The following is a 17,370-nucleotide window of genomic DNA, read 5'->3' on the forward strand; positions in this document are numbered from 1 at the left end:
CTGGGGGTGTGCGGGCGGAGAACCTCAGCCCAAAATCCCCGCTAGTGCTCCCCCACCCCGCCAGCAGCAGCAAAGTTTGGGTGTGGGAGGGAGCAGGGGTTGGGGAACAGGACGGGGTGAGGCGAGCTCTGGGCGGCCCTTATCTGGGAGGCTCCCCGGAAGCGGCGACATCCCCCTCGCTCAGCTGCTAGGCAGAAGCATGGCCAGGCAGCTCAGCATGCTGCCTCCGCCTGCAGGCACCGCCTCCACAGCTCCCAATGCAAAGCCAGTGCTCTGGGTGGAGGCAGCGTGCAGAGCTGCCTGGCCATGCCTCCGCCTAGCAGCTGAGCGAGGGGATGTCGCCACTTCCGGGGAGCCCCCCAGATAAGCGCCGCCCAGAGTTCGCCTCATCCCATCCCATGTCCCAACCCCCTGCTGCTGGGGGAGGGCATGGGGGGGCCCAAGACTGCCCCAGCAGCAGCCAGGCACAGCAGCTGTTGCAGAAATCAGGGAGGTCACGGAGTACATCACTTCCATGACCTCCATGACAAACTCGCAGCCTTATCACAATACACCTTATACAAGGCTCATCCCTTTATTCACTTATCAGTATATGTTCATGCACTTTTTAACTTCTTTTGGATATTACTCCTACTTAAACCATCTTCCCTCAGCCTATGGATGGGAATATTTACGTCATGAAGAGAACTACGTTTTTCATAAGACATTATTATTAAGTTTTAAAAATACCTCTGTACAATTGACACAAAATCTTTTTGAATTATGGAAGACCTGAAAAAACTGGTTCCTAAATTAGATTTCTCTAAAAACTTTGGGGAACACCAGTGTGATCTTATTCACACTGTAAATGTCATAGGGTAAGGTTAGCTACAAACTTTCACCAAACCTATTAAATGGCCAGATACTAACTGAGTGATAAATTTAAGGGGTTAAAAAGAAAAAAAAAAAAAAGATCTATCCAGAATCTTCCGGGAGTATGCATATTGTCTGTCAAGCATGAACATAGCCATGGTGTGGAATGTAAATCACTTACTCTGCTTAATTTGTGCTCTGTTCTTGTGCAGGCATCCATGAAAGTCTGTGCAATGACTGACAAGGAAGCATCCACTACTTCATGAACGTGAACATCAAAGATAAAATGGGGATTTTTCAATATGTTTACCCAGAATCTAAGTGGCAAACTGCAAAGCAAGCAAAGAGATAAACACACCCTCTTACACAATGAACATAATACAGGAACCAGAGTCCAGAAAACTAAAATGTGTACTTTGCATTTGATCTTTTGAGTACATTTTAGCTCATTTATGCATTCAAACTCTTATATGAAGAACTACTTATTGTCTGGTTTCCCTGCTTAAAAACAAAAGCATGTACGTGTCTTACTTTTATAGAAAGAGGAGGAGAATGATTACACTTCCCAGAACTCCTCAAGATGGTGTGAGAAAACAAGTGTAATTAGAGAGCATATGTGTTACTTTTATTCCCTTTAATCATCTGGTATGGGTTTGAATTTTAATAGTTTAGCACAGGTCCCTTTGCCTCTCACTGCTGGTAACTGGGAGCATTACAGGAAATCCCCAGCTCTGGGTACACTAGGGAAAGATGACAGATAAAAGATAAGAAAATAGAAGGTTTGCAGACAGTTATACTTAAGTAGCTTCGGCTCTATTTTTGCATTTTCTAGCCTGATGGGTAACCTCTTTGATCAATGTAAATAATTGTTTCAATTAAATCCATTCTCAGAATTACAAATTTATTTCCTTTCCACTTAGATCTGTATTTAGAGTACCAGCATTGTTCGTGATTACAGTATTGTTTCTCTTCAGTCTAATTACTATTTTGTTTGAATCCTACCTATTTGTTTTCCAGATATGAATAGTATCTTCATCCTTGAGCTCATGTTTTTCTGCTTGCTCATCAAGAAAGTCAAAGAAGTATTTCACAGCTGGTGGCACGACATGGTTTGAGTTGAGTACACTGTGAAAAAAGTTATCTACAAATTGCTGAAGTGTACCCTGAAAGTGTATAAAAAAAGGAAAATGACATTAAAATTGAGCCTGCAGTACAAATGTTGTGTTATCCTAGATTTCTCTCTCCACTTTACACTAATACTTTGTGTTCTGATCATAATCATTGAAGGCCTTGGCCCAGAATGCTAAGGACGCATGATGACAGGCCATGACAAAGGCAGATTTCTCCTGCAACACAATGTCCTTTCCAACAGCTAAAATAGCTGAAGAAGAGCTCTGTGTAAACTCAGAAGCTTGTCTCTCTCACCAACAGAAGTTGGTCCAATAAAAGATATTACCTCACCCACCTTTGTCTCCCTAATAACTCAGCATTTACTCATCTGAACCTCACAGGGCAAGTTAACCAGCTTCCTTCAAAGAACCGCCTAATAATTTAATAGTAAACCCTACCTTCACAGACAGAAGCCTTGTCAGGTAGATTTCTGTAATAGCTTTGGTTCGTTCTTTTTCTTTCATGCTCCCTCTTTTCGATTTGCCTTCATCAACTTCATCTGCTGGCCGAACTAGATGCCAGATCTTATTTTCGTCTTCCAATAGCGCATGCCCTAGAAACAACAATTGTGATAAAATAACATTAAAAAATATAGTATATGTACATTGTAAGAGACTGAGCTCATTTAACCCACAGATACCTTGTTTTCTTCCACATGTGTAATATTGTCAACTTACCTTCCTTCTCATTCAGGGGATTTAGATGACTTCACTCCTGCCTAATGCACACAGTACTCCATATGAACCAAATCAAAGTGCTAAAGTCCTCTATTCTACATAAAGTGAAAGAGGAACTCAAAGTTGCCAGGCACATGGCCAGCCCTTATCGTCAAGAGAGAAGAATGGAGGATTTCTGCACTCAGGGGGGACCACAAGAAAAAAAGAAACGCAAGTTCAGTCATCTTTGCAAATTACAGTACGGGTGTATCTGGAGATCCACATACTGAAAGACCGGAAATGTATCTACAGGGCCGGCTCCAGCTTTTTTGCCGCCCAAGCGGTGAAGGTGGGGGAAAAAAAAAAAAAAGATAAAACCGCGATCGGCGGCACTTCGGCAGCAGCTCTACCGCTCCGCTTCATTCAATTTGGTGGCTGGTCCTTCCCTCCGAGAGGGACTGAGGGACCTGCTGCCGAATTGCCGCCGAAGACGCGGACATGCGGCCCCTTTCCATTGGCTGCCCCAAGCACCTGCTTCCTGCACTGGTGCCTGGAGCCAGCCCTGTGTATCTAAGTTTAGTTCAATTAGTACACAACAGAATAAATGTACTATCTGTATTCAAATGTGAGATTCTATGTGAATACCCAAATAAAAATTTCAGTGCGTCTGGGTATTTCTTGCAATAAGCCAAATTGACAGTCAATTATTTAAATGTGCAATTAATTTCCTTCTTAAAAAAAAAAAAAGAGAACGGTAACTCAGTGCAACAAACTTTATTAATGCACCACTATGTCTGAGAATTTAAATGCATAAATGTGATTCAAAATTATCCTTCCCATAGCAGCTATAACTCAGTTATATTGCACACATATATTTATATTAAGGCATAAAACTTAACAGTAACGAAAAATAATATGTGCAATGGGGCTGAATTGCAGGTTTTATGGGAAGCATAAGTTTAAATTTCTGAAGACTTTAGTAGTTTTAAATGCTCAGTTATGCATATGGGCCTGATTCACTACTGCATTACTCCAACCTTCCATGGATTTCAGAACATGTGTATACTATTACTTTAATGGAACCTTAAGGATTCACTGTGGAAAAGAATTAGGAAATGCAAAATTAAGTTTCCCAACAGCTACTCTAACTCAGAATTTTATGACATATTTTATATAACAAAAATGGAAATATCGCATAAGCAGAAAGAGAGAGAGTTCCATATGTGCAATCTGGCCAAGGTAATGTTTCTGTTGGAACCTGAACATATATATTCTTGTGTGATATTAGTTATGCAATCAATGTTCCTTTACGATCATTTTTGCCATTTAATTATATTTAATTTTTCCCTCATTCTTAATATTTAAGTGGGCTTAATTTGACTTTGAATTTAAGAGATTTGGGGGTAATAAGTTCACATGTTACTGAGGTAAATGGGGTGACAAAATATTCATTCCCACCTTTGCTGCTGCAATTATTTCACTGGAAATAGAAAAAAAAGCTTTCATTTTACGCTGGAGCATCTAGGACTTCACAATGGAACAAGATACAAATTTAATTATTTTTAGGGCTGTCAAGCGATTAAACAAATTTATCGCGATTAATTGCACTGTTAAACAATAATAGAATACCATTTATTTATATTTATTTTTGATTACAAGTATTTGCACTGTAAAAAACAAAAGAAAATAGCATTTCAATTCACCTAATACAAATACTGTAGTGCAATCTCTTTATCATGAAAGCTGGACTTACAAATGTAGAATTACGTACAAAAAAAAAACTGCATTAAAAAATAAAACAATGTAAAGTTTTAGAGCCTGCAAGTCCACTCAGTTCTACTTCTTGCTCAGCCAATCGCTCAAACAAGTTTTTTTACATTTGTAGGAGATAATGCTGCCTGCCTCTTGTTTACAATGTCGCCTGAAGGTGAGAACAGGTGCTCTCATGCAGGGGTTGCTCCAGGCACCAGAGCAGCAAGCGTGTGCCTGGGGCGGCAAGCTGCGGGGGGCAGTGTGCCGGTCGCTGTGAGGACGGCAGTTACAGGCCGCCTTCGGCGGCATGCCTGCGGGAGGTCCGCCGGTCCCGCGGCTTCAGTGGCAATTCGGTGGCGGGACGTCGAAAGCGTGGGACCAGCAGATCACCCGCAGAACGCCGCTGAATCTGCGTGACCAGCAGACTGCCCGCAGGCGTGCTGTCGAAGGCCACCTAACTGCCGTGCTTGGGGTGGCAAGAAACAGAGCTGCCCCAGTTCTCATGACACTATTGTGGCTGGCGTCACAAGATATTTATGTGCCAGATGTGTTAAAGATTCATATGTCCCTTCATGCTTCAACCACCATTCCAGCGTCCATACTGATGACAGATTCTGCTAGAAAACAATCCAAAGCAGTGCAGACCGACGCGTGTTTATTTTCATCTGCCATCAGCAGAAGGTTGATTTTCTTTTTTGGTAGTTCGGGTTCTGTAGTTTCCGCATCAGAGTGTTGCTCTTTGAAGACTTCTGAAAGCATGCGCCACACCTCGTCCCTCTCAGATTCTCGATAGCACTTCAGATTTTTAAACCTTGGGATGAGTGCTGTAGCTATCTTTAGAAATCTCACATTGGTACCTTCTTTACGTTTTGTGAAATCTGCAGTGAAAGTGTTCTTAAAATGAACAACATGTGCTGGGTCATCATCTGAGACTGCTATAAGCATGAAGGGGTATACGAATGTTTAGCATATCTGGCACATAAATACCTTGCAATGCTGGCTACAAAAGAACCATGCAAATGCCTGTTCTCGCTTTCTGGTGAGGTTGTAAATAAGAAGAGGCAGCATTATCTCCTGTAATTGTAAACAAACTTGTTTGTCTTAGTGACGGGCTGAACAAGAAGTAGGACTGAGTGGACTTGTAGGCTCTAAAGTTTTACATTGTTTTGTTTTTGAGTGCAGTTATGTAACAAAAAAAATAATCTACATTTGTATGTTGCATTTTCACGATAAAGAGATTGCACTACAATACTTTTATGAGGTGAATTGAAAAATACTGTTTCTTTTCCCTATCAGTTTTACAGTGCAAATATTTGTAATAAAAAATAATATACACTTTGATTTCAATTACGACACAATACAATATATATGAAAATGTAGAAAAACAGCCAAAATATTTAATAACTTTCATTTGGTATACTATTGTTTAACAGTTCTAGTAAAACTGTGATTAACCGCGATTAATTTTTTTGAGTTAAATCGTTTGAGTTAACTGCGATTAATCGACAGCCCTAATTATTTTCAAAATCTTAGAATTTTCAGAATATCATAGAATGCAGCAAAAATTACTGGTGAGCTTCTCTATTGTGATACTTTTTCAGTGCCTGTTATTTACTTCTAAATAGATGACAAAAGGCAGTTATAGTGAAAACTACCTTTTAACTAAACCAGCTGCCTGGTTAATGCACATACTTCTCTGTTTCCTCCTTATGTCCTCCTAATGGTAAAGGAGGAAAATGAGCTTCAGGGTAAACAGGCAGAACCCCATTGAGTTCACTGGGATTACCTACACTTACACAACAACTGAATTTGACACCTTTTCATTTAGTGACATCATAATTGGTTGCTGATAAAATAATATTTCATGGAAAATCAGGGCTTCACAGAAATGAACAGGACAAGCAGAAGAACTTTTAAGATTCAAAATTCCCACTTCACTGCTAAGGACAGCTGCATGAAAGAGGAAAAGAAATGTAGAATACGGAGCAACAAAATATGTTAGTATGATTCATAAATGGAGGACTTTTCAGGAGATATTAGTTGCTTTTTAAGTTCTCATCAATAATAAACTAAGAAGTGAATAAAGAAATAACAAGAGGCAACGGCTTGCCTTTGCAAATAAGGTGGTCAATATGTTTCAAGATGTCTATAGCGAGATGATTCTTACATAGGGTTACCATAATCCAGCAATCAAAAAAGAGGACGGGAGGAGCCCCGCCCCTGTCCTGCCCTAGCCCCGCCCCTCCCACTTCCGCCCCTCACAACCCCCAACCCTCCCCCCACTCCTTGTCCCCTGACTGCCCCCTCCTGGGACCCCTTCCCCTAACTGCCCCCCAGGACTCCACCCCCTACCTAAGCCTCCCTGCCTCTTGTCCCCTGACTGCCCCCTCCTGAGACCCTCCCCCCATCCTAACTGGCCCCCTAGGACTCTACCCCTACCTGTACCCTGATTGCCCCAACCCTTATCCACACCCCCACCCCCAGACAGACCCCTGGGACTCCCATGCCCCATCCAACCACCCCCCACCCCCTGACAGCCCCCCCCAGAACTCCCGACCCATCTAAACCCCTCTGCTCCCTGTCCCATTGACTGCTCCGATCCCTCTCCCCACTCCTGCCCCCTGACAGCCCCCCCAGAACTCCCAACCCCCCCCCCTTGTCCCCTGACTGCCCCCTCCTGGGACCCCTGCTCCTAACTGCCCTCCAGAACCCCACCCCCTACCTAAGCCTCCCTGTTCCTTGTCCCCTAACTGCCCCCTCCTAAGACCCCCCCCCAAATGCCCCCCAGGACCCTACCCCCTACCTGTACCCTGACTGCCCAAAACCTTATCCACACCCCCACCCCCAGAAAGCCCCCCCCAAACTCCCAACCCCCCCCCGCCCCTTCTCCGACCCCCTGCCCCCCTTGTTGTTGGCCTTTCTTCACCTAATATCTGGTGAACTTGCTCAGAAACTGCCTGAGCTGCTGGGCAGCAGCAGGGGAGGAGCTCCAAACTGCCGGAGCAGATCTGCGATGCAGGGAGGGAGGGAGGGAGAGAGGAGGAGGAGCCCTCTCTGGCTGAGTGTCGGAGCCCCATGTAAGTGACACCGTCCGGCCGGCAGCACTGTTAGCCGCGCGTGCTCTGCATGGGGGGAAGTCCGGACATTTACAAATTCCCCCCGGACGCTATTTTTAGCTTAAAAAGCCGGACATGTCCGGGGGAATCCGGACGAATGGTAACCCTACTCTTACAAAACTGACTCTCCAGGCTTTACTCTAAAAACCCTTCTTGTCTCTCTGAAATTTCTTCCTTTCCCTGTTTAAAGTAAAATTTTAAGGTAACTAAATACTCATGAGAACAAGGGACTAATTACGCTAGACTCATAGACTTTAAGATCGGAAGGAACCATTATGATCATCTAGTCTGACCTCCTGCACATTGCAGACCACAGAACCTCACTGACCCACTCCTTTAATAGACCCATAACCTCTACACTAGCATGAGCCAGACACAGTAGATGCAAGTGCTGTACAAGCTGCCCTATAAAGATTGGCTGTAAACAACTCTGACCTGCAACTCACCTGATACTCCAAATCAGAGTATGTCATGAATAGACAGTTTTGCCTAATTATCTAGTTCTGTGCTGCAGAAATAGAAGCTAGTATACAAGCAAACTCATTCTCATTTTTGATCCAACATAGGAACTGCAATCCTAACTCCACAGCTGAAAGACTTCTGCACTTAATTTACCACAACAACCAGTCCCCTTGTATCTCTCTTGATTAAAGCTAGGGTTACCATACGTCCGGTTTTCCCCGGACATGTCCGGCTTTTTGGTACTCAAATCCCCGTCCGGGGGGGACTGCCCAAAAGCCGAACATGTCCTGGAAAGTGTTCTTGGGGGGAGAGCTGAGAGAGCAGATGGTTCCTGAGCTCGGGACAGAGCTGGGTGCGGTGCGGGGCTGGTGGGCTCTGTGCCTGGCCATTGTGCACAGGCTGAGAGCGCCAGAAGCAGCCCGCCAGGGAGGTGCTTAATCAGCCTGGCTGCAGCAGCCTCTGGGCTGCTGAGCACAGCCACAGCCTGCAAACGAGACCCCCCTGCCGGCCCCCGGGCTTACCTCCCGCTGCCTCCATCCCCCCGAGGGCAGCTCGGAGACACGGTGGACGGGGCACAATTTTGCAAAGCTCAACAAAGTGTCTGCTGGGATGAGCCGGCGGTAACCCTTTGGCTGCCAGCACGTGCTGCAACGAGCAAACCCAGCTGCACAGACCTATCGGCAGCTTGTGGCGCTTTCGAAAAGTGTTGGGAGCTATTCAACCAAGCCACAGCTCTGCCCTTTGCGTTTTCTTGTCATTTACCTGGGACATTAGATGGGATCCTTGTTACTTAAGGCAAGGCTGACCCATGTGCTTAACTTTACACGTGTGAGTGAGCCCCCAATCTGAAGTTGAGCGACTGTGCCAGGGTTTGCAGGATGAGGGTTTAAAGCAGGAGGCTGGAGAGGTGATCGCTGAGGGTTGTAGTTTCGCTGGGGTGCTCAGTTAACCTGCATGCACTAAAATGACTAATAATCTAGCTTGTATTTGTTCATTTGGATTCAATCATATAAAAGAGTGCTAGAAAACAGCCCTGGGCCCCCTGACAACAATTAAATACACATCCCTATCAGATAGCACCACAGCATATAGGATCATCCCTGCCAATCAGTGTAGCAGCAAAATCATCCCTCATTTCACTCTGCCCTGACCTCACTCCTGCAGCTCTCCCCAGACACCTCAGCTCTGAGCAACTGAAGAGCGGAGCTGCTCGAGCGCTACCGGCTTCACGGTTAGCCAGGCAGCCCCCAGATCTCCAGACCCTGTGCCCCCAGCCGAGCGCTTCCCCTCCCAGGCTCCGGCTGCGCTGGGGAAGCGCCCGGCTGGGGGTGCAGGGTCTGGAGAGCTGGGGGCTGCCCAGCAAACTGTGAAGCCAGTAGTGCTCGGGCAGCTTCGCGTGGCTGGGAGGGAGGAGGGGGAATGCGCTCAGGGGAGGGGGTGGAGTTGGGGCGGGGACTTTGGAGAAGGGGCGGGCCCAGGGCGGAGTTGGGGTGGGGGTGGGGCCAGGGCCCCGTGGAGTGTCCTCCTTTTTTAAGGTTTAAATATGGTAACCCTATTAAAGCTGGGAAACAGAAAGCAGAAAGGAAGCAATGTCAGGTTTTAGAACATTTGGACACGATTTTATATTTTTATTTTGGGCAAAACCTATTTCTTTGGCAGTGATTTCCAAAGCAAAATTTAAGTTAACGTGAAATTCTGGTTAAAAAGAAAAACAGTCCTTTTAAAATAAAAAGCAGGAGGACATTTTGTGTGTAACTCCTCGACTGTGTCATCTAACAGTGAGAGAATGTGTGTGTAAGCCTCTGATCCCTTCCTCTCATTTTTATGCAACACAGTCTCTCACAAATCATTGTCCATGATAGCTTTCCAAACAAACAAGTTGGCATGAGATATTTCTAGACGACCTATGCATTAATGAAAATGCACTGGTGAGGCATGAAATATTGCCTTTCCAGTTTCTGCTGTAAGCTATTTCTTGTGTGGGAGAGGGCGTGGGGTGGAAAGAGGACAACATTTGCCTCCACTCCTGTACTTTACCATTTGAAATTTCACTATAGCTTCTTATTCGCATTACTATGCTCTCTGCAAAGACTCCAGCAGAAGAAGTCTGCTTTCCTCTACCAAGCAGAGTGACGTGTATGGTTAAGTAGTTAAACCATGGAATATGGGCTATTTGTTTTCAATAAGCTTCTTCATCCACAACACCTCTGGATGTAATGGCACAGCCATAAAGAAAAAAGTCGGATCCTCCTCTGCCTAGGGCTTGGGAAATGAACACATCATACTTCCTCCTTTTGCCAAAACAAACTGCAAGGTGGGGGAATGCAGGTCCAAAAGGCTTAACATCTACTCCTCCATACTTAAGAATTAAAAATATATGCAATACTATACTTAATACCCTTGGAAAAGCCTTCTAGGAACCATGCAAAAAGCATTTCAATAAGAGTCCCAAAAGGAAGAGAGTAAAATCTAACTGCATGTAGCATTGCCTGGCTTGCTGCCCCAGCCGACTCTCAACGTGAATAAAATTGCAGCTTGGCACATTTTTATTAAATAGCAATGTACATCAACGCCACCAGCTGACAGCCATTAGAGATCCCCTGGAAAGATGGAGATTTCTGTTATATTGTTTCCATTCCATTATATTTAATAGCTTTCAAGTGTTGTGTGGTCAAACTAAGATCAGCAGATCTGTTAAAGAGATTAAAAACTATTAACTGAAGCCCAGGGTTTAGCATTCAGTGACAGTCATAGAAGCATTTCAAATCAGTTCAAAACATGAAGGAAGAATGATCCTGGCAATTACCATGGCATAAATCTAACTTTTATCCCTTGTAAAATGATTGAAGAGGAGGAAAAAGACACTGAATATTTAAAATACAACAGACCCAGCACAATAAAGAGTGTTTACAAAATCAGTGTTGCCAGACAAACTTCAGTGAGTTTTTGGGTGGAGAAGGAAGGGGACTAAAATGACAAAATAAGTGGAAGAAACAGAACACAGCTGATGTAACACATTGAACTTTAGCAAGACATTTGATACTGTCTCACAAAGTCTTACTTGAAAATTCAGTTCAAATTGGCTAGGATAGGAATACGGTCATGTGGAATGAAAACTCTCTTTAAAGCTGTAAACAAAGGGCCATACACTGAGTTAAGTGTTTAGTGGGTAGAAATGTTAGAACTAGCGTCATATAACATCTGCATTAGTGATCTGGAAGCGGGAGTAAACAACAAAATAGTGAAATTCTTAAATGACATGAAATGAGGTGGAGTTGCAAACTCCAGTGAATAGAAAGGAATAATAAAATAGGACCAAAAGAAATTAGGAATGTGTGCAGAAAATAGCAAAGTGAAACTCAACTTGGAAAACAGCAAAGCTAATATATCTGTGAAAAGTTATCTGACATGCACTCAGTACGAGGAAGAAACCAGGCAGCAGTAACTCTGAAAAGAACCCATGGTAACAGCGGAAAGGGACCTAACATGAGTTTGCAAAGAAAGGGGGTGAAAGAAAGCCAGTGTAATTTTGGGTTGTATGAACAAATCATCGTGTCATGGAGCAGGGAAGTAAACAATCCCTTTCTGTATGTCTCTAGCGCAGCATGACCTGGAACCTCATATTAAATTCTGAGCAATGCATTCCAAGGAAGGTATGGACAATTTGGATTGAGTTCAGAGAACAGCAACAAAATACTCAAAAGGGCTGAAACAATTGACTTCTGAGGAAAGATTAAATTCAGGTAGTTTGGCTAAGTGAAAATAAAGGGTGGTGATGGTGGTGAGGAACATGGAAACAGTCTAAACCGTTTACAAATATCTGAAGGTTGTAAACACCAAGGATGGAGGAGGAATTTAGTACTTGGGGGGTACACAATAGAAGGCAGCGTGCAGGGTATAGCTAGGAGTAATTGGATTAAAAGAAAAGGCAAACTACCAGGAGAAGTTTCCTGAGAGTGCACTGCACTAAGACGGACAGCAGTTTCCTAAGGACAGTAGTGAAAGCCCTATTACTTGAGGCTTTTAGAACTATAGTGAACAAGCTGTACAGAAGGAAAGAGCTCTGAATTAGTGTGACATTACCAGCTGGAAAGTCTCTAGTGCCATTCCCATCAAACAAGATCAGGCAAAAACGATATTGTCTATTTGTGCATTTTGTCTTAAACTCCCTTGGAGGCATAAAGAAACCCTATTGTACTTACTTTCCCCTGGGCCATCTTGCTGATTATCCTCTGGCTGCTGGGAAATTCCTATTTTTGACAAGATAAGTGTGGCACCATCTCGGACCTTCAAGAACATAAACATAGGGAAATCATTCCATAATACATGACTGCGAGAAGCAGGCTTAAACCTCACTATTTTGGAGTCTTTCCCCACCTAACCAGGCTTTTGAAGATACCCACCAATGTTCTTATTCTCCAGTTAGGGCCTGGATCTTGAGAAGTGCTGTGCAAACTTTAACTTCTAGCCATCAGGCCCTTCATCCCCAATACCCCCTCTCCTGCAGAAGGGCTCAAGCTCTGATACTTGCTAGATAAGCGGGCACAGGTAAAGCTTCCTCCAAGGTTGATAATGATGTTTGAAGTGTGAGAGTTCAGTGGCACACAGGCAGTTTGCATGAACCTTCTGCACAAGGGTTAAATTCCCCATAAAGGAGCAGAGCTACCTGCCTTCTTAGGGAGCTGTTCTGGACCACCTAACTGGCAGGATATTTGCTGTCAGGAAAGGGTTAGGTAGTGTAAAGGGGAAAATAAATAAGGGTATCACAAGTGCTTGCATACCCATGACGATGAGCGCAGCACGAAACCTAGATAGATTACATAAACAAAAATTTCAACGCCCCTCCCTCCCCCGACCCTGCCAATTCCCCCCCCCCATGTCATACATAACCTGAAATATTATGTTAAGATTGGTTACTTGACTGGGTGTATCAGGGGTTTATACACAGGGTAAAATAGAGCAAGTGGTTCTTTTAAAAAAAAGTGCCTTTGTTTCACCTCAGGGTTTAGGGTTCTTAAACACATCAGTGAAGCAGAGAGAGTGACAAATGAAGAAAGGTCCAGAGAGCTTGGGGAGAATAAAGAAGAGACAACTCTCTGATGGAGGGATGGGGGAAGAGAAGCAGCTTCCAAAATGGGACGGGTGGAGTGAGAAAAAAAGAGTAAGTAGGTAAGACGTCAGAAGTCCATACCTCCCAAAATCTGTAGTAGCTAAAGAGGGATGGGTCCTGTCCCCCCCAGTGGGGTGAGTAGGTGGGGTGCTGCACACAGGAGCGGGGAGGCCTGGCAGGGAGGAGTTGTGGAGCAAGCCTCATCTCATCTCGTAGTGGTGGCTCCTGCGGCTCCTGTTCCGAAGGGCTGGCTGGGCTCAGCTCCCCTTTCTGGGCATTGAGACCTGGCCCCTGGTACCTGCCCATCATGGGCTGGCCATGTCAAATTTGAGTGAGTGGCATTATGACCCGGCCATGGAGTTGCAGTGGTACTCACTCAAATTTGGCCTGGCTGCCTCCACCCATGACGGGGGCCAGGTTGGGCCAAACCGGAGTGGTGCTATGACCTTGTGCACCAGAGGCCAGATTGCAATGCCTGGAAAGAATAGCTGAGCCTAACAGCCCCATGGGACAGGAGTCACTTCAACTGGGACAGGATTTTGGGAGCTAAAACAGGACAATTCCACGAACCTGGGACTGCTGAGAGATATGGAAATATAGTCTATATAGGGGCAATTTGGAATTGTATCCAGTGATGGAGAGGAAACCAGTGAGAGTACTAGAATTTGATACATACATTCTCACTTTCCAGAATTAGAAAGTAACATAGCTACATATCCCAGCCCCCTTATTAGATGGTACAAGCCAATTTTCTCTAAAAGGTAATAAAAGTTTATTTATTACTGAAAAACAATTAAAAGATGTCAGCAATCCTCCTTACGTTATAATGCATCAGAGTATTCATACGTTTCCACCTGCCATCTCTTTGGGATGTTAAATCCAAATCTGAGAGGATCTGGGCAGTAGAACCTGGACGCCACTCTATGGAGTAATTAAAATGAGAAAAGAAACAGGTTTTATCCTTGGGCAACTAAGACAGTATACTACTAATGTGTTTACATTTAAAGAACCAATGAAACATCATAAAATATCTTTGAAATATTCCGTTTCAAAACACTTGGGACTTTCCTCCTTTCCCTTTTATTTCCTATTAGGGAACTTTGTGCAAGTTTTGCTTAAAAATTCATGTGATTTTTCTGTTTATTTTCCAACTGAAGTCAAAATCCACAGTTTAGGACACCACAATTAGTTGCTGTAGAAATTGCTGTGATATCCAAAACTAGGGTTGCCAAATTTCTAATGGCACAAAACCAAACACCCCTTCCCCGAGGCCTCGCCCCTTCTCTGAGGCCCCACCCTCACTCACTCCATCCCCCCTCCCTCCATTGCTCACTCTCACGCACTTTCACTGGGCTGGGGCAGGGGGTTGGGGTACGGGAGGGGTTCCCAGCCAATGAGATCTATGGATTCAGCACTTGGGGTGGGGGCAGCACGTAGAGCTTCCCTGGCCACTCATGCGCCTAGGGGCCACAAGGAGCTGGTGGCTGCTTCTGGGAGCTGTGCAAAGCTAGGACAGGCCGGGAGGCTGCCTTAGCCCCGGGCCCCAGCTGTGCTGCCAATCGAAGTTTTAACAGCCTGGTCGGAACCCCGCCAGGGTCCCTTTTCGACCGGGCATTCTGGTCGAAAACCGGATGCCTGGCAACCCTATCCAAAATGGAGGATTAAGGACTTCATGTGGTATAGATAAACAAAAATTTGTTTTTAGGCAAATGCACCAAAGGGGGAAAAAAAAAAAAAGTAATAAACACCACTTTATCCCCTTAAATTATGGAATTAGTGGACATGTCACAAAGCTATTTTCCTTTAATAAGGCAGCAGTTGGTGTTTAAAACTTTAAAGACAACATTTTCAGAAGTGACTAGTAATTTTGGAGGCATCAGTCTTTGGGTGCCCAACTGGAGATACCTGAAAGGGGTCTCATTTTCAGAGAGTGGGTGCTCTGCACTTTCTGAAAGTCAGGTCCCTTTAAGTTGCTTCAATTTGGGCAATCAAAAATGGACCGACCAAAGTCACAGGACACTTCTGAAAATTTGTGTCCTTACTTTTACATCAATTAATTGTTCATGTTATCACTGTCGCATGAATTAGTACCGGAAACAATCAATATTTCATTGGTTCTGATCACAGGTTTTACCGAGAGTTGTTAATGTGGTCGGTGCATTAATATGAGACTGGGCAAAGAACAAAGGTTAGGAATTTTATAATATGGACATGCTTTATTTCACAATATAGTAAGTACTAGCGCATCATGCTTAGCTGTGGATTCAGCTTAATAGTTCAAGAACTAAACCTTTGATTTATTTTGTTTGTTTCAATAATCACTTTTACTGAAACATTTTGGGAAAGATAAGAGCATCAAATTAGTGTTTTCGATATTATTACAACAGCCCCAAAAATAACTACTTACCAAGAACAACACTGTCAGCTTTTGGCCATTGTGAACAAGGCAGATTTCGGTAGACTTGGTCTATTATCTTTTCCTTTACTTGAGAAATAGTATCACAGTTCAGCACTTTCACAGGTACAGAATCAGTACCTCCATCTTGTACATACACATTTACTGTCTATGAAAGAAAAAAATATGCAAAACTATTCAAAAATATCAGTTTCAATCTCTGTTTTTCTGGATGATTAGAATCCAAGCAGTGCCCAAGATACATTGTGCAGTCTTACTGCCATGCAGCAATGTACGTTTGCAATTGCAATGTGGATTATCTGCACAGTTCTTCACTAATATCCAGCCAGCTAGCTACTTTAGATTCCAGCCCATTCTTTCTATTATGATAAAATAGAAAAGGCACAGATTGGATTTTCCCCTTCTTCGCTGATATCTAATATGACATCTCTACTGTGTCTTGGGAACTTATTAAAGGGAAGTTTTAAATAGAGACAGGCATGCATTAAAATACCTGGACCATCCAATGTCTGTGTACCACTTAAATTATCCAATAACGCAATACCCAAAGAAGAGTCAATTTACTATTTATTACTCGTCACAATAACCCTCAACTACAGAGGGCACACTTGAGTAGTTTATTCTGGTTCTCAAGATACCATTGGTTCTGTAGGTATTCCTCCATTTTATTTATACAGGAGAAAATCTCCAAACCCAGAATGAACTTTAAATGTGCCCACAGCATAGAGATGATAATCTCAGTCCAGGTAAAATAAAAAGGAAGGATAATGTTCTACAAGGGGAAAGTATTTTGAGAAAGAGGCGGAGACTGTGACCTCACCCTCTATGGAGGGTACCTGATCTCCAATGGTCAAGGTGGTGCAAAAATCTTGGAATCTTCATGGACTCTGCTACACAGGCATACTTTGATAGCAGAAATGTCTAGCCATGGCTTCTTTCCCCTTTAATTGGCTAGCAGAACCTCCCTCTCTCTCAGATATGGTCTTGGTAGAAGTGATCCCTGCACTTCATGTATTATTTTATGTAGTTAAACTGTGCTGCAATGCAGTGAAATTAAACACGTTTTCATTTTCCCTAGACAGAATTTGCAGGCTAATTGTGTTTCTTCTTCCTTTCCCTATTTATTATGTTAATTATATATGATTTTGCTGTCAGTTGAAAATGTAGTGTGTCAGTGTAACAACTGATGAACATACCAAATTTTTAAACAAAAATAATGACTGTAAAATGGATAAATACCATGTACTGTATAGTTCACCTCTCAGTTTCAGGTAGAGGTGTGCAAATTAAATTTTGCATTTATCTACCTAAGGCAGTAAGTGCTCCATAAATGTCTATCCAAACTCAGACACTGGCATAATTAGCACAAGATTTTTTTTAAAATCATAAAACAGGCATATAATCCCAATATTGTAAGCAATATTAACCTACTTTTTTGTGAAGGATATGCGATTTTTTTGTTATACGTACAATTGGTGAATGCAATGAAATCTGGGCCAAATCTGGTCTAATGTTCACAATAAATATCTATGAGAATTATTCTCATTTGTCTCAGATTTGACTGCATTCACACGTCTCTCTTTGATACTGCATTCATAAATCTTAATTGTAAAAGCCATTTTTTGAGTTAAAAAGATCCTAACTTAGAAGAATTATTCCAGTAAGTCACAAATGACGTACGATACAAAAAGATCTTGCTCATTAAACACATGAGACAATGTAAATCATGTTGTCCAGTCTGGAACTATTAGGTATACTCTTCAGCTCAGACAAACATGGAAGCCTCATTAAGCCCAAAAATCTACATTTAAAAAGTTACATTTTTCATTTATCCAT

The 17,370-nt window shown here is 43.3% G+C and overlaps 1 protein-coding gene across 8 annotated transcripts in view; it reads right to left on the reverse strand.

The window, feature by feature from the left end:
* The window catches only part of PLXNB2 (plexin B2), a 334,154-nt gene that overhangs the window by 9,074 nt on the left and 307,710 nt on the right, over positions 1 to 17,370 (reverse strand). For all 8 annotated transcript variants that reach the window (XM_065555277.1, XM_042844152.2, XM_065555271.1 and 5 more), the window contains 6 exons: positions 15,526 to 15,682; positions 13,939 to 14,039; positions 12,211 to 12,295; positions 2,421 to 2,575; positions 1,855 to 2,015; positions 1,034 to 1,181 (listed from right to left, as the gene is read on the reverse strand). In XM_065555277.1, the coding sequence (XP_065411349.1) occupies positions 1,034 to 1,181; positions 1,855 to 2,015; positions 2,421 to 2,575; positions 12,211 to 12,295; positions 13,939 to 14,039; positions 15,526 to 15,682 (807 nt within the window). The remainder of the gene's footprint in view (positions 1 to 1,033; positions 1,182 to 1,854; positions 2,016 to 2,420; positions 2,576 to 12,210; positions 12,296 to 13,938; positions 14,040 to 15,525; positions 15,683 to 17,370) is intronic.

The sequence above is a fragment of the Chrysemys picta genome, chromosome 1, assembly GCF_011386835.1.
Source record: "Chrysemys picta bellii isolate R12L10 chromosome 1, ASM1138683v2, whole genome shotgun sequence".
NCBI lineage: Eukaryota > Metazoa > Chordata > Testudines > Emydidae > Chrysemys > Chrysemys picta.